This window comes from Aquarana catesbeiana, linkage group LG02, assembly GCF_042186555.1.
Source record: "Aquarana catesbeiana isolate 2022-GZ linkage group LG02, ASM4218655v1, whole genome shotgun sequence".
Classification (NCBI taxonomy): domain Eukaryota; kingdom Metazoa; phylum Chordata; class Amphibia; order Anura; family Ranidae; genus Aquarana; species Aquarana catesbeiana.
Window position 1 is genome coordinate 539,991,450 of NC_133325.1, and position 17,972 is coordinate 540,009,421.

Below are 17,972 nucleotides of genomic sequence, written 5' to 3' on the forward strand. Positions count from 1 at the left end.
CTCTAATTTGTTCAGATCTTTTTGCAAGGTTTCCACATCCTGTGGAGAAATTATTGCCCTGCTTAGCTTAGTATATTAGCTTAGGGATGTTTTATCCCCCAGACCTTTCACCATTTTTGTTACCCATCTCTGGACTCGTTCTATCGTAGATATCTTTTATAAGTGAGGTCTCTAGAATTTGACACAGTATTCTAAATTAGGTCTCACTAAAGAGGAATCAGGACCTCTTTTCTCCTACTGGTGATCCCTCTAGTGATGAATCCTAGAATTCTACATTATTTGCTTTTCCCACTGCCTGGTCAGGTCACACTGTTTGCTTATTTTGCAATCATCTGAAATAAGTACCCCAAATTTTTTCCTCTGTAGTGCTGGCCAGCAAGGTACCCCCAATGTTCAGGGAAAGAGAGTTAAAGGAGCCTGCACCTGCCTTTGTGCATGCCCCCCCCACTTGAACTGCAGTCCCTGGCACATTTGCAGACCAGTCAAAATCATCCTGCACAAAGTGTTCAGGGGGTCTCCCAAAGTTAGGTCGTTGGGTGGGGACTCAGCGGTTGAGTATTGACTTTATCTTTTGAGACAAGAGGCAACATGTCTCTGCCTGCAGTCGCATCATTTGATGATTCTGGTAGCTCCACAGCAAGAACTAGATGACCAGTGGGTTGTGTGCTATTGTCAGGATCCATGGCTTCTCCTGGGGGTCTTAGAGTTAACGGTGGAAAAGCATGATGCAGCCACCATTGAAACTCTGGTGGCAGAGATGTTTGCTGCTCACAAACTTGGGTAGGTTCCTCAAAAAAACCCTTATGGTCCTCTCTGTGGCTCTCAGTAGCAAAGCTATACATTCTTTCACCTGAGGCAAAGGCTCAATCTGGCGCCCCCCCCTCACCCCCTCACCCCCCAATCCAGAAAGAAGTTCTCCATCCACACACTCCCTGCCCCAGAGAGGGAAGTGTAATATACAGTATCTCACAAAAGAGAGTACACCCCTCACATTTTTGTAAATATTTTATTATATCTTTTCATGTGACAACACTGGATAAATGACACTTTGCTACAATGTAAAGTAGTGAGTGTACAGCTTGTATAACACTGTAAATTCACTGTCCCCACAAAATAACTCACAGCCATTACCCCTAAGTGAAAATGTTCAAATTGGGCCCAAAGTGTCAATATGTTGTGTGGCCACCATTATTTTCCAGCACTGCCTTAACCCTCTTGGGCATGGAGTTCACCAGAGCTTCACAGGCTGCCACAGGAGTCCTCTTCCACTCCTCCATGACAACATCACGGCGCTGGTGGATGTTAGAGACCTTGTGCTCCTCCACCTTGCATTTGAGGTTGCCCCACAGATGCTCAATAGGGTTTTGGTCTGGCGACATGCTTGGCCAGTCCATCACCTTTGCCCTCATCTTCTTTAGCAAGGCAGTGGTCGTCTTGGAGGTGTGTTTTGGGTCTTTATCATGTTGGAATACTGCACTGCGGCCCAGGCTCTGATGGGAGGGATCATGCTCTGCTTCAGTATGTCACAGTACATGTTGGCATTCAGGGTTTCCTCGATGAATTGTAGCTCCCCATTACCGGTAGCACTCATGCAGCCCCAGACCATGACACTCCCACCACCATGTTTGACTGTAGGTAAGACGCACTTGTCTTTGTACTCGTACTTGTTCCAGTAACCCATGTCCTTAGTCTGCTTGTCTTCAGTAAACTGTTTGCAGACTTTCTTGTGCATCAGCTTTAGAAGAGGCTTCCTTCTGGGACGACCGCCATGCAGACCAATTTGATGCAGTGTATGGTCTGAGCACTGACAGGCTGACCCTCCACCCCTACAATCTCTGCAGCAATGCTGGCAGCACTCATACGTCTATTTCCCAAAGACAACCTCTGTATATGATGCTGAGCATGTGCATTCAACTTCTTTGGTCGACCATGGCGAGGCCTGTTCTGAGTGGAACCTGTCCTGTTAAACCCCTGTATGGTCTTTGGCAATTTTTTTATAGCCTAGGCCATCTTTATATAGAGCAACAATTCTTTTTTCAAATCGTCAGAGAGTTCTTTGACATGAGGTGCCATGTTGAACTTCCAGTGACCAGTAAGAGAGAGTGAGAGCGATAACACCAAATTTAACACACCTGCTCCCCATTTACACCTGAGACCTTGCAGCACTAACGTGTCACAGGACATTGGGGAAGGAATATGGCTAATTGGGCCCAATTTGGACATTTTCACTAAGGCTGCTTTTACACTGGGCCATCGGCGGCATTGGCGGTAAAGAGCCGCTATTTACTAGCGGCGCTTTACTGTCGTTTTTGCAGATGTTTTCGGGCTAAAAGCGCCCCACTAGTGGCCGAAAAAGGGTTAAAACGACCCACAAAGCGCCGCTGCAGTGGCGCTTTGCCAGCAGTTTAGCGGCGCTGCCCATTTATTTCAATGGGCAGGGACGCTTTAGGGGCAGTGTATACACCGCTCCTTCTCCGCTCCAAAGATAATGCTTGCAGGAGTTTTTTTTAACGTCCTGCCAGCGCATCGCCTCAGTGTGAAAGCACTCAGGCTTTCACACTGAGACTGCAGGGGGGGGGCTTTTTTTTAGCGCAAAAGCACCTGAAAAATGCCTCAGTTTGAAAGGGGTCTTAGGGGTGTCCTCACTTTTGTTGCCAGCGCTTTAGACATTAGTGGCTGTGTGTTGAGTTATTTTGAGGGGGACAGCAAATTTACACTGTTATGCAAGCTGTGCACTCACTACTTTACATTGTAGCAAAGTGTAATTTCTTCAGTGTTGTCAAATGAAAAGATATAATAAAATTTTTACAAAAATGTAAGGGGTGTACTCACTTTTGTAAGATACTGCACACATAGATAAGCCATAGTATGGTAATAATAATATATATATTAGTAATTTAAAAGTTTTTGTAATAGTGATTTCAAGTCTCACTTCTGCAGATTAGGAGGGTCATTGCCAAGAAAGAAGTAAGCCAAGAAAGGGGTCTTTATTAAGGCCTGCTTCTGTGTGCTCTTCTTCCTTTCAGGCGGCGCCCCTAGCAATCGGCTGTGGGCGCGAGGCTTAAAATCTCCACATAAAGCGTTGCTGCTTTCTTCTGGCATGGTGGCTAGGGTTGCCATCTTTTCTTCAAGCAAATTCTGAACACTTTATTGGCACACAATAATTTTTTGTAGTATACACTATAGGATTGTAAAAGACCTGGGACGCCTTTCGGTGCCCCAAGGAGAGCGGCAATGTGGCAGAGTGAACAGTGGGTGTGGCCAAATTGCGTTAACAGTTGAAGGGACTTAAAGGGGCATGGCTATATAAAACAAAAGTATTCTTGTACCCATAAAATATGCTAAGATTACTAAAAAAAAAAGTCACTGTAAAAATATGAACGTGGCCTACCTTATAAGTTGACAGTGTCAATCAGTAGAACAGTGGACATTGTGTGGACAGTGTCATTAGGGCAGTGGATAATGTGTGGACAGTATCAGTAGGGAACTGGACAGTGTCAGTAGGGCAGAGATTGGTGTCAGTAGGGCAGTGGGCAGTATTAGTAGAGCAGTGGATGTTGTCAGTAGAGCAGTGGAAGGGGCCAGTAGAGGAGAGGTTGTTGTCATTAGGGCAGTGGATAGTGTCAGTAGAGCAGAGGAAGGACAGTGTCAGTGGAGCAGAGGAAGGACGGTGTCAGTAGAGCAGTGGACAGTGTCTGTAGAGCAGTGGACAATGTCAGAAGGGCAGAGGTGACATTCATAGGATAGAGGACGGTGTCAGTAGGAGAGAAGTTTGTGTCAGAAGGACTGTGAGCAGTGTCAGTAGGGGAGAGGTTGGTATTAGGAGGGCAGTGGCTGGTGTCAGTAAACCAGTGGACGGTGTCAGTAGGGCAGAGGTTGGCGTCAGCACTGCAGAGATTGGCATCAGCAGGGCAGTGGATTGTGTCAGCCATTAGAACAGTGGATGGTGTCAGTAGGCCAGTGGTCTTTGTCAGTAGCTCAGAGGATGGTGTCAGTAGGGCAGTGGATGGTGTCAATAGGTTTTTTTTTTTTTTTTTTTACAATTATATATTTTTTAATTATTTTTTACAATATTCATTTTTTTTTTACAATTTTTTTAGGAGCCTGTTGGGGGGCTTTGGTGAAATATCAAGGGTCTAAACAGACCCATGGTGTCTCACTTTTGTTGGCAGAGAAAGGAATTGAGGACACAGATTCTTCAATTACTTTCTCTGCAGCCTCAGCTGCATTGAACAATTAATGAATGGGAAGTGCTCTGACACATGACACTACAACACATTAACTTGTACCTTCCCCAGGGGGACCCAGGCAGCAGAAAGAGAGGAGAGGAGGGGCAGAGAGGGTGGCATTTACTAGAACCGATCAGCCATTGGCTGTATTTTCCTTCTGCAGCCGCTGAAAGCTTTCAGCGGCTGCAGGAGGAAAATACAGCCAATGGCCGATCGGTTCTAGTTAATACAATCAATTGGTTCTAGCAAATGCTGCCTCTCTTGTCCAGGTATGACTTCAATGCAGCAAGGCAGCTGGCTGAATCCCCAGCTCCCCTAGGATCAGTGATAGTGCAGGCTCACAGAGCAGCCGGTGGTGTGTGAGCTCTACTCCCATTAAATCCAGCTTAGAGGCTTATACTGTTCCCAGGTTATATAGTTAGTCAGGTTGAAAATAGAAAGTTAATTTAGTTCAAACAATAGAAAACCCCCATATACCCACAGTTGATTCAGAGGAAGGTAAAAAAAAAAAACAATAAAGCATGATCCATTTTGCTCCTGAGGGGGGAAAAAATTCTTCCTGATCCCTCAGGAGATCAATCAGATATTCCCGGAATCAACTACATCAAAGTCTGATGCCTCAATTCCACCCCTGAATCCAGGAAAATATGGGCAATAGGACTGTGAGCACCTGACAGTATGACTAAGCATAACATGGTAAGGTTAGTGGCCTGTCAAGGAATGTACTATTTTGTTGTATTTCCATACCACTTTTGCTAAGTAATAGGTCCATTTTCTTTGTTTCTCAGGGGCCAAGTCTCTTAGCAGTTAAATCAAGGTGCGATTGAACCTCTAACATGCCTCATTGCCATGTGGGAGGTACGAGGTAGTGTGCAACTTCTTAATGCCTAGTGAGTGGCACCATTCCTGGAAGAATTTGCTTTTGAAACAGTGTCCCTGGTCTGAATGCATCTTCACCAGAAAGCCATAAGGAAGGCAGAAATACTTGTACACCTTTTGCATACCATGACAAGAACATAATGATATCCATCTGACACGCTGAGTGTAGGAAAGTCTATGATCAGTACTTCCAGTGGGGCAGACTTGTACTGCGTTAGTGGTGAAATTCAAGCTTCAGCTCCCTTCAACACTCAAAAGACTACACAGTGTCGGCAGACTTGTTCAACCAACAGAGAAATACCCAAACAAACTGCTTGTCTTCTAAACCAGATGAATGTTTTGTGAACAAATCAGTTTCCTGCTTCCATGCGGATTCTCTCTGCCACAGAGAGTGCCCGCGCCCTTGACAGACCTGCCAGACCACAGATGAGTTATGAGTGAAGAGAGACAGAACCAACAATATCTTTTGCTAAAATTTCTGCTAAAATAGATTAATTCTTTTTCTGAGAATGGGCCACCACCGTAACCACATTGCCTCTATTAAGGGGAAAACCATTGGATCCTTTCTCTGTATTTCAGCCCTATTAGGCTCTCTCAGTACATGTATGAGATTCAACCAAGGCCTACTCTTAGGCTTTTCTTTGTTCAATTCAGGGATTTCTATCTCTTCAGCTTTTTTATCCTGTTATCTTTGGTATTTGAATGAGCAGCCACTCCACTTTGCTGCTCCACTGCCTGACTTCTGGTAGTAAGGTGTTCTAGTTTAACACCTTCCTTGTGTATGCTTGGGGGAGTCTGTCTGGATATTGTCCAACTCATATTAGGTATGTAGCATCCACCTAGGAAGGTGCTATGTTTAGATAGAATTTGGTCTCTGTGACTGTACTCTTCACTGGTTGTCATCCTACCTATCCCACCGTTTCTCCGTTGGGGTCCCCCAAGGTTCTGTTCTTGGACCTCTCCTTTTCCCAATCTACACCACCTCCCTGGGTCAGTTGATTGCCTCCTACGGCTTTAAATATCATCTGTACGCTGATGACACCCAAATCTATCTCTCCACCCCCCCAGCTCTCTCCATCTGTCTCCTCACGCATTACCAACTTACTAGCAGACATATCAGCCTGGATGTCACATCATTTCCTCAAACTCAACCTATCCAAAACCGAGCTCATGATATTTCCTCCCTCAGGTGCCACTTCTCCTGATTTCTCTGTCAATATCAATGGCTCAACTATCAACTATCATCTCCCCACGTCCTAGGTCCTAGGTGTAATCCTGGACTCTGAACTAACCTTTTGACCCCACATTTTATCACTATCCAAAATTTGCCGCCTCAATCTCCGCAACATCTCCAAGATACGCCCCTTCCTAACCAATGTCACCACAAAGTTTCTAATCCACTCCCTGGTCATCTCCCGCCTCGACTACTGTAACTCACTCCTCATTGGCTTACCTCTAAATAGGCTATCCCCACTTCAGTCCATCATGAACGCTGCTGCCAGGCTCATCCACCTCACAAACCTCTCAGCGTCTGCTATACCCCTCTGCCAATCCCTCCATTGGCTGCCACTCAGTCACCAAATTAAATTCAAGATACTAACTATAACTTACAAAGCCATCCACAACCTGGCCCCCAGCTACATCTCTAACCTAGTCTCAAAATACCAACCTAATCGTTCTCTTCGCAACTCCCAAGACCTCCTGCTTTAAAACTCCCTTGTCACCTCATCCCATGCTCACCTTCAGGACTTCTCCAGAGCCTCTCCCATCCTCTGGAATGCTCTACCCCAATCCGTCCGATTTTCTCCTACTTTATCCACTTTCAGACGATCCCTGAAAACTCATCTCTTCAGAGAAGCCTATCTGGCCCCCACCTAACAACTGTACATTTATCTTCTCAATCAGCAAATCACCCACAGTTATTACCTCTTGTATCTCTTGACTTTCCCTCTTAGATTGTAAGGAGCAGGGCCCTCTGATTCCTACTGTATTAAAGTGTATTGTATTTGTACTGTCTACCCTCAAGTTGTAAAGTGCTAAGTAAACTGTTGGCGCTATATAAATCCTGTATAATAATAATAATAATAATTAGTATGTGTTTTGATAAAATATTTGGTAAATTTAGTTGCCACCCTGTAGCCAGTGTGTTTGTTTGTTAGGTAAAATCATAGTTTGCTCACTGTACTCGGTTTAGCTGTGTTCTGGTAGTTAGGTCTGCTCAGTGTGTTCAGTTGCTGCCAGTCTTAAAGCTCCCTCTGCATCTAGAGAGCTTGAGAAGCTTCTGGATAATAGTGTCAGGGCTGACTTAGTCCTTCCTTCTCTGAGCTGGCCGCTCATCTGTCGGCTAATTGCCAGCTCTCATCTCTCTCCACAGTTAACCAGCTGTTGTGGATCTGCTCGTCATTCCCGCCTACTTAAAGATCTCCAGCTCACTTCATTCCTGCCCTCGCCTAGGTCACATCACAAGAAACCATCTCCTGCATTCCTGTTTTAAGACTGGCTTTGCTGACATCCCTTCTGGCTCCTTATCCTGCTTACTTTTCCTCTACTTGGATTCCTGACTTCTGGCCTGGCTGATTACCCGATCTGGTTACTGAACTCTGGCTTGGCTGACTACCCGATCTGCTTACTGGACTCTGGCTATGCTTTGACTATGCTTACTCTATTTACCTTTTTATTTTTATTAATAAACAAGTGTGATTTTACTGTACTTTTGTCTTGGTCTGGTTCATGGTTTCTGACAAATAGGTGTGGAACTATGCAGATGGCTGCATGAATATTGATACAACCTTTGCCTATCCCAGAGACCCTGGAGCTAGAGAAAGCTGACTTAGGGGGCTGTCCGCTAAAGATCTATCCTGTTATCACCGGAGTAAGGTGGCACTTGTAAGTTGGAAGGAGGCAAGCAGCTGTTCCTGAGTACAGATGCTTTTGAGAGATCTTGGGTACCTTTGTGCTTTTGCCAGCCCTCTGGTGCTAGAGAGAGTCAGCTGTGGGTCTAGGCTGGTCCTGAAGAGCTTTGTCTCATCTTCTACTTAAAGGGACTTTGCTCTTGTGGCTCTAAGAAAGGAGTTTACAGTTAACCATTACTACTACTGCTACTACCTTAAAAGAGAAGTATGGGATTTTTTTTATCCAATATTCATACTTACCTAGGTGGATGCAGCATCGGACTGATGTTGCATCTGTCCCCTGCCGCCTCTTCACTGAGAACCGAGCCACCGAACACCACTGATGGCTCGGTTCTCTCATCTCCCCGAGCGGAGAGCTGCTGCCTGTCAGTCAGCATCTCTCCTGCTCTGCTCCTCCACGCTCATTGGAGCGATGAGCTGTGGAGGGGTGAGGAGTGGCCGTTTCAGCCTCTCAATGGCTAGCTGAGAGGCTGAGACTGTCATCAGTCCAGGCACCTGGCAGATCCATCTTTTTGTATTCGGGATGATGCGCTGTATGGACTGATCCTAGGGACATGAGCAGAGAGTGGAGCTTCAGTCCGCTCTCTGCTGAAAATGGATCATAGGAGTGCAAAACGAATTGCACTCCTGTGACCCATAGGAGAAGCCCAGCCGAATGAGCCCAGGCTGGATTTCTCCTTTAAAGCTGAACTGTACTGTCTGCTACATGCATGGAATTTAATATACATAGCTTGTCCCGAAAGAAGGTCTCAAGTTGCACATAGTTCCTGTTTTTAAAGTATCCCACCTAATTCCCTCAATTCTATCCAAGTTCTCCAAATGATAAAACAACAAAAACACCATCCCTAGACTGGTCATTGAAGAAATGTAAGAGCCTGTGTGCCTGGCTGCAAGTCAAGCTTTTGGGAAAGACGTGGACAGTATCCCCGCAGCTCCTACGGGAGTGGCCCAACAATTAAAAAAAAATTTACCATAGTTAGCGATGCCTTAGCATTTTTTTGTATAAGGAAAACACATTATTCTTGTCAAGTTTAAATTGTATCATTTTTTTCACACAAATAGAGCTTTCTTTTGGTGGTATTTAATCATCACTTAGTTTTTTTATTTTTTGCTAAACAAATGGAAAAAGACCGAACATTTAAAAAAAAAAAAAAACACAAAACATTTTTCATATTTTTTCCCCTTCACTGATGTGTGCTGATGAGGCTGCACTGATGGGCGCTGATGAGGTGGCACTGATTGGTAGCACTGATGAGCACTGATTGGTGGGACTGCCCTGATAATCAGGACACTGATAATCAGTGCCCTGATTATCATTGCTGATGTCCCTTTAACACATTGGCTCGCTTTTTCTCTCCTCATGCTGTCAGCATGAGGGGGGAAAAGACGGTATGCAACCAGCGTTTACAACCATGATCAGCCGTCATTGGACACATCTGATCATGTGGTAAATGGCCACTGTGATTGCCACTTAACCCCAATCTGTGATCAGCTGAGACTGATGTACACCCTCCAGAAAAGAAAGCCCGCGCTGTAGCCATCTTTCGGCTATAGCGTGGGCGGAAACTGGTTCATATAAATTCATTATTTTTTAAGTCACTCTATAGTAATCTCTGTCATAATAAATTTCCTGTTTCTTTTGCAGGTGGAATATTTTGGGCAGATTTCTATTGGTACACCTCCTCAGCAGTTTACTGTGATCTTTGACACCGGATCTTCAAACCTGTGGGTGCCATCTATATATTGTACAAGTCAAGCATGCAGTAAGAAACTTACTCTTTATATGCCTCACATCAATTTCCCTTTCCAGGGTTTTGAATCTTTTTTTAATGTTGGCATACCAACTATGCCTGTGTTTCAGAACACCAAGGGGTTGATTTAAAAGAAGAATTTGCTTAGCCATTCGCACAGTGAAAGTGCATATTCATTCTGTGCAAATAGAAAAAATAAATAAACAAACATAAATAGGCTAGATCCTGTACTGTTCAAATCATTTATTTGAAAAGCCCAATTTCGCATTTGGCCATTAGATGAAGACATGTATCAGAGGTATTTTCATCATCTAGTAACAAAATGTAGGATTTTCTGTTTTATTTTAACAATTTCACATTCAAAGAGTACAGAATAAAGCAAATTTGCATTTGTTTTTGCCCTATTCACACAGAATGATTGTACTGTATATGCACTTTCATTGGGCAAATGGCTGTGCAGGTCCTTTATAAATCAACTCCTAAAGTTGGCCATACATACTGACTTGTTATATAACTTTTGGGGCTACTCAAAGTAGAGATGAGTGTATATCCCTGTATCCCAGAGCTTGGAGTGCTGGCTTATCCTGATACCAATCCAGAGGGCTAGTACAAAGAGTAAAGAATTTCCCTTACTCTCAACCAGCCCAGGTGAACAAACGATAAGGAACAACCTCAGCCTACATGTCTCCACCATACCACACACTCTGATGCATTTCGCCCTGCCCACCGGGGCTTAGTCATAAGATTGCCCGGTGGGCAAGGCAAAATGCATCAGGGTGTGTGGTATGGTGAAGACATGTTGGCTGAGGCCGCTCCTTATCGTTTGTTTACCTGGGCTGGTCAAGAGTATCGGCTAATCTTTCCTCTTTATATTTACGGGCCATACATACATAATTTTTTTTGATCAGCCAGCAAGCTTCCCCATCCTCACAAGCAAGATGGATAGAGGAATGCTTATCAATGTGTTACTGTATTCTGACAGCGGGGAATTCTTCACTGTCAGAATACACTGATCAGCAGTGTGGCCAATTGACTGCAACGCTGATCGAACAGGAGTTTTCCAACCAGCCTGTTTGTGGGTGGGTGGGGGGGGGTAGGAGAGGGTTTAGCGTGTTCACCTATTCATTTTTTGTGAAAAGATGAACTTACATTTTAATCTATCTATGATCAATCCAAAACGAGAATTTTTGCTGGCGTTGGGCTTTGAATATCCACTCAAATTTCTTGCTTTTCTAGACACTACTCTCCCTTTCATTATTGCTGTATTTTCCATTGACTGCACTCAAAGAAAATCATTGCTGTCTTCTATAAATCCATAAATCTGGGTGTAGCATGTAAAGTTACAAAAGGTGGAGTTTCTGTGTAAAATGTTGCCTGGCTACAGCCCAGACAGTACACTGCTCTCATGCATTGCTTCACAACCCACAATCTACTGTTTGCTTATTCCCTTATCCTGGAACTGCACCCTCAGCCTCCCTGTAGCTGCAGATTGCTTCCAACCTTCACTTCCTTGTTTACTCTACACCCGAGAGTTCACAAGTAGCGATGAGAAAATCTGCTGATTTGCAGGAACATTTGGTGAACTCATTAAAAATCCACAAATTGCAAACTTTGTTGTGAACCATACTGTAGTCAATGAGAGGTGAATTTTGAAAATCAGTTTTGCCATTTTCGAGGCTAATGTTTAAGGGGTTGACAAACAAAGGTCTTAGGGAGCTGGGCACTGATAGAGGGGACATGTACCATTAAAAAAAAATAACAACCATTTGGCAAGCATTGGCCATTCATTTTGTGTAATTTTAAGGGGACATGGAAAAAACATCAATTCTTCAAATTACATGTTTCAGAGATGCCTTTAAGCTATATGTAGGGTTACAAAGCATGTCTCAAGAACAGCATCTATGACATTGTGTTTTGGCATAATATAATTTCTTGCATATTATTTTATTATTTATTTTTATTGCATATTATTCAATTGGTTTACATAAAGCAGCAGCACCCCTATTAGATTAATTGTAACTGCATAGCAAATCTCTTTTTAAGTACTTTGTGCAGTGACACATTTTTTTTTATCTAGCAGTAATAGGATGGAATTGAGCAGCTGAAGTATTAAATTATGGGTTATGTTAGTGGAATTTGACATTACAGATACATTGCACATCATGTAAGCCTTTTTTGGTAGGCAACATTTGAAAAGGGAATCCCTCCACTGGCTTCCACTCACACAACGAATTAAATTCAAAATTTTAATAACAACTTACAAAAGCCATCCAAAACTCGGCCCCCGGCTACATCACTAACCTAGTCTCAAAACCCCAACCTACTCGTTCCCTTCGTTCCTCCCAAGACCTCCTGCTCTCTAGGTTTTATTATTCTTATTATACAGGATTTATATAGCGCCAACAGTTTATGCAGTGCTTTACAATATAAAAGGGAGACAATACAGTTATAATACAATAAAATACAAGAGGATTAAGAGGGCCCTGCTCAGAAGAGCTTACAATCTAATAGGGTGGGGCAGGTGCTACAAAAGATTGTAACTGTGGGGAATGAGCTGATAGAAGTGGTAGGAGATTAGTTGGAGACGTGATAGGCTTTCCTGAAGAGATGAGTTTTCAGGGATCGCCTGAAGGTAGCAAGAGTAGGGGATAACCGGACAGGTTTAGGTAGCGAGTTCAAGAGGATGGGAGAGGCTCTGGAGAAATCCTGGAGACAAGCATGGGAGGAGGAGACGAGAGAGCTTGAGAGCTGGAGATCTTGAAAAGAGCGGAGAGGACGATTTGGGTGATATTTGGAGACAAGATTGGTGATGTGGCTTTGTATGTTGTGGTTAGTATTTTGAATTTAATTTGCTGGGTGATTGGGAGCCAGTGTAGGGATTTGCAGGAGAGGGTTGGCAGACACTGAGCGGTTGGTAAGGTATAAGTCTGACAGCAGCATTCATGATAGACTGAAGAGTGGATAGCCTATGGAGAGGCAGGCCAATGAGAAAGGAGTTGCAATAGTCAAGGCGAGAGATAACAAGGGCGTGAATGAGTAGCTTGGTGGTTTCACTTGTTAAAAAAGGACGAATTTTAGAGATGTTACGGAGGTGAATTCTACAAACTTTTGACAATGATTGGATTTGAGGCTGAAATGACAAGTCAGAGTCTAGGATTACACTTAGTACCCTGGCGTGAGGGGAGGGACTGATGGTTGCATTGTTGATTTTGATGGAAAAGTCATGGAGGGGGGCACGGGCGGGGGGGAATATTAATAGCTCAGTTTTAGAGAGATTTAGTTTAGGGAAGTCGTGCAACATTCATGCTGATATGTCAGTTAGTAAGTTAGTAATGCGAGAGGAGACTGAAGGAGTGAGTTGAGGAGTCGACAGATAGATTTGGGTGTCATCAGCGTATAAGTGGTATTGAAAGCCGTGGGCAGTTATCAAGTGACCAAGGGAGGAGGTGTAGATAGAGAAGAGAAGGGGTCCAAGAACAGAGCTTTGGGGGGACCCCCACAGAAAGGGGCAATGGAGAGGAGGAGACAGAGTTGTAGGTGACACTGAAGGAGCGCTGCGATAAATAGGCAGAGAACCAGGATAGAGCAGAATCTCGGAGGCCAAGGGAATGTACTTTATTGAGAAGGAGCGGGTGGTCAACAGTACCAAAGACCACAGAGAGTTCAAGTAGTATGAGTATGGAGTACTGGCTGTTGGTTTTAGCAGTTAGTAAATCGTTAGTGAGTTTTAGTAAAGCAGTTTCCGTGGAGTGCTGTGAGCAAAAGCCAGACTGTAAGGGGTCAAGAAGGTTATTTTCACTGAGATAGGAGCTAAGACGGTAGTTCCCTCATCACCTCCTCCCATACTCGCCTCCAGGACTTTTCCTGAGCCTCTCCCAACCTCTGAAACACCCTAACCCAATCTGTCCGACTATCTCCTACTCTGCTACTTGCTTTTAGACACTCCCTGAAAACCCTCCTCTTCAGAGAAGCCTATCCAGCCACCACCTAACAACTGTACTTTTACTTTCTGCATCAGATCATCCCCCACAGCTATTACCCTTTCTTTGTATCACTTGACCCTCCCTCTCAGATTGTAAGCTCTAACGAGCAGGGTCCTCTGCTTCCTCCTGCATTAAATTGTATTGTAACTGTACTGTCTTCCCTCATGTTGTAAAGTGCTGAGCAAACTGTTGGTGCTATATAAATCCTGTATTATAATAATAATAATAACAATAATAATTTTAATAATGCTTAAAGTGTAATAATAAAAACAAAACATTCCTTTAAATATAGGGGTCCTCTCAGTCTGCCTATAAAGTGGCGCATCTGTCACATGCATAGAACATGCTGTAGCAAAAATGTAATTTCTAAAGAAAAAAAAACGACTCAAATCACTTTTAAATTGACTCGTGGTTGTAATTGCTGGCACCCGGCTATTGAAAAAAAAGAAATGAAAAAAAAACAGCGTGGGGTCCCCTCCCAGTCCATGCCAGACCCTTTGGGTCTGGTATGGATTTTAAGGGGAACCCCACGCCAAAAAAAAAAAAACAGCATGGGGTCCCCGCAAAATTCATACCAGACCCTTTTTTGGGCATGCAGCCTGGTAGGTCAAGAAAGGCGGGGATACATACTAGGCCAATGGCCCCCACCCCAAAGCACCTTGTCCCCACGGGGACAAAGCTCGCTCATCATCCCCCCCTTTCCTGACCTGCCAGGCTGCATGCCCGGATAAGGGTCTGGTATGGATTTTGGGGGGGACCCCACGCCGTTTATTTTTTTTAAATCTTTGCATTATTTTCTTCTTTTTTTTTTAACCAGCAATTTTTATTTAATTCAGCTGTCAGCGGGGAAACCCATTGACAGCTGATTACTTATCAGTTGTTCCGGCCCCCGCTCCTTAACAACCAGCTTATACTGTACCCAGATTAGGCAAGGCTTTGCCTAATCAGGGCACAAAATATGTAGCGTGCAGTGCATTGCAGGGTGTTCGGCAGGGCAAAACCCCACCGTACACCCTGCAAATTTGAGTGTTGGCCGAACGGGCCGAACATCCAATGTTCAGCCCGAACTCATGCTCAGGCTGAACCATTCGTCCAACACTAGAGAAGAAACCTTTCCATATTTTGAGATTAAATTTTTGCTCCTTTAGGTGTAAAGAGTCCCCCCTTGTCCTCTGTGATGACCTTAAAGTGAATAATTGAACACTAAGTTCACTATATGGACCACGTATGTATTTGTACATGTTGATCATATCCCCCCTTAATCTCCTCTTCTCAAGAGAGAATAAATTCAGTTCCTCTAATTTACCTCATAGCTGAGCTCCTCCATGTCTCTTATCAGTTTGGTTGCCCTTCTCCGCACTTTCTCCAGCTCCTCAATATCCTTTTTGTGGACTGGTGCCCAAAACTGCATATTCCAGATGATGTCTTACTAATGATTTGTACATGGGCAAAATGATATCTTTCTTTCTGGAGTCCATACCTCTCTTAATACAAAAAAGGACTTTGGAAACCTCAGCTTGGAATTGCATGCTATTATTAAGCTTATGATCTACTAAAAACACCCCGATTCTTCTCCATCATTGATTCCCCCTAGTATGCATGATGCATGCATATTCTTAGCCCTCAAGTGCATAACTTTACATTTATCAACATTAAACCTAATTTGCCACATAGTTGCCCAATTAAACAGTGAATTGAGGTCTGTGTGTAAGTTGGAGACATTATGTAAGGACATTTGTCCACTGCATAGCTTGCATAACTGCATCTACAAAGACTAAAATGGTACTTTTAATCCCAGACCCTATATAATTTATAAATATGTTAAAAAGTAAGGGTCCCAACACTGAACCTTGGGGTACACCACTGATAACCTTAGACCATTCAGAGTAAGAATTAGGGATGCACCGATACCATTTTTTTAACACAGAGTACGAGTATCGATACTTTTTTTTAAGTACTCGCCAATACCAATTATGAATACCTATCGCTAATATACACTTGTTTTGTACCAAAGACATGTAGGAAAATACATTTTGTCCTAAAAGACCAGTTGTGATCAAATACCACCAAAAGAAAGCTCTATTTGTGTAAAAAAAAAAAAAAAAGATATACATTTATCTCAAAAAATAAAAAACCAAGTGCAAAAAAAAAAAGAACTGGCCATGTGTGTGTGCGGACTTCTGCAAGGCACTGCATAGCCCACAGTGAAAGGAAAGCCTTTTGTGAAGGTCTGCAGGTGACAGCCCCTTTCTGTCAGGGACAGTCAAAGGCTGGCATCAGATCTGATCTGCTGCTCCAGAAAGCCCCTAGAACAGTGGTTCCCAAATCTTGTCCTCGGAACCCACTAAAAGGCCAGGTTTGCAAGATAACTGAAATAAATCACAGGTGATATAATTTGTGTTCAGTGATTACAGTATTCTAGTCTGCATCTCCCCAAGGCAGGGCTTTTCTTTTGCCGGAATGCAGAGGAACGCAGTTCCGGCACGTTTGGCAGTCCTCTCTGCTCCGGCATGTCATGTACCACAATAGCCGGTAGAGGAAGTTTTCTGCACAACTTACTTCCTCTACCAGCTTCTCTGTGCTAGCCCATGTGAGTCCTGCCCTCGATTGGGTCAGGTCGGGTCCCAGCACTGCAGCTGCTTGTGGCCACCCAAGAGGCAGCTTACATCCCCGCCTGCTGCCGCCGTCGATACTCTGACAGTTCTGATGGTCGGAGCTCTCCGATCGTCACTTTACTGTGAAGAGTTTAAAAGAAAAGAGCCCGCGCATACCATACAGCAGTGGCTGCCCCCTAGAAGAGGTAAGGGAACTGTGAAAGGGAGGAGGGGAAGAGCTTTTGGGAGAGTGAACATGGACATAGAGAACGGTGAAAGTGGTGTTTTGGGGAATTTGTACAGAGGAGAACTGGGGGTGGGGGGAATCTGTGCAATGAAGAGAGCTGGGGGAAAATTTTAGCAGAGAGGAGAGCTGGGGGAGGGGGGGACATATCAGCAGAGAGGAGAGGAGTGGGGATTTAAGTAGAGAGGAGAGGTGGGGGAATTTCAACAGAGAGGAGAGGTGGGGGGTTACCAGAGAGGAGAGCTGGGCAGTGGGGAATTAAGCAGAGAGAGAAGCTGGGGGGTGGATTTTGCAGAGGGGAGAACTGGGAAAGTGTGTGGGGAGGGGGGATTTATGCAGATAGAGGAGTTTATTTATTTGTATTTATTTCAGGTACTTATATAGCGCCGTCAATTTACGCAGCGCTTTACATATACATTGTACATTCACATCAGTCCCTACCCTCAAGGAGCTTACAATCTAAGGTCCCTAACTCACATTCATACATACTAGGGACAATTTAGACAGGATCCAATTAACCTACCAGCATGTCTTTGGAGTGTGGGAGGAAACCGGAGTACCCGGAGGAAACCCACAGAGGCACAGGGAGAACATGCAAACTCCAAGCAGGTAGTGTCGTGGTTGGGATTCGAACCAGTGACCCTTCTTACTGCTAGGCGAGAGTGCTACCACTACACCACTGTGCCGCCCAAAGGAGTTGGGGGCAAATTTGTGCAGAGAGGAGAGCTGGGAAAGGAGGAGACTTGTGCAGAGAGGAGAGCTGGGAAAGGGGGAGATTTGTGCAGAGAGGAGAGCTGGGAAAGGAGGAGATTTGTGCAGAGAGAACTGGGAAAGGGTGACATTTGTGCAGAGAGGAGCCGTGGGAAAGGGGGAGATTTGTACAGAGAGGAGAACTGGGAAAGGGGGAGATTTGTACAGAGAGGAGAACTGGGAAAGGGGGAGATTTGTGCAGAGAGGACCGATGGGAAAGGGGGAGATTTGTGCAGAGAGGAGAGGTGGGAAAAGGGGAGATTTGTGCAGAGAGGAGAACTGGGAAAGGGGGAGATTTGAGCAGAGAGGAGTGGTGGGAAAAGGGGAGATTTGTGCAGAGAGGAGATGTGGGAAAGGGGGAGATTTGTGTGAGGAGAACTGGGAAAGGGGAGATTTGTGCAGACAGGAGAGGTAGGAAAGGTGGAGATTTGTGCAGACAAGAGAGGTGGGAAAGTGGGGATTTGTGCAGAGAGGAGAACTGGGAAAAGGGGAGATTTGTGCAGACAGGAGGGCTGGGAAAAGGGGAGATTTGTGCAGAGAGGAAAGCTGGGAGAGGGAGAATTCTACTTATTACCATTATTTGGTGCCGCTGTACTTCTATACCCTAAGGAAGGCATGGTTCAGGGTGCA

At 44.4% G+C, this 17,972-nt stretch overlaps 1 protein-coding gene across 2 annotated transcripts in view; it reads left to right on the forward strand.

The window, feature by feature from the left end:
- The window catches only part of CTSE (cathepsin E), a 553,970-nt gene that overhangs the window by 108,837 nt on the left and 427,161 nt on the right, over nucleotides 1-17,972 (forward strand). For both annotated transcript variants that reach the window (XR_012241707.1, XM_073615874.1), the window contains exon 3: nucleotides 9,666-9,783. Coding sequence is in view for 1 of the 2 variants with exons in the window: in XM_073615874.1 (XP_073471975.1) it covers nucleotides 9,666-9,783 (118 nt within the window). In the remaining variant the exon portion in view is untranslated. The remainder of the gene's footprint in view (nucleotides 1-9,665; nucleotides 9,784-17,972) is intronic.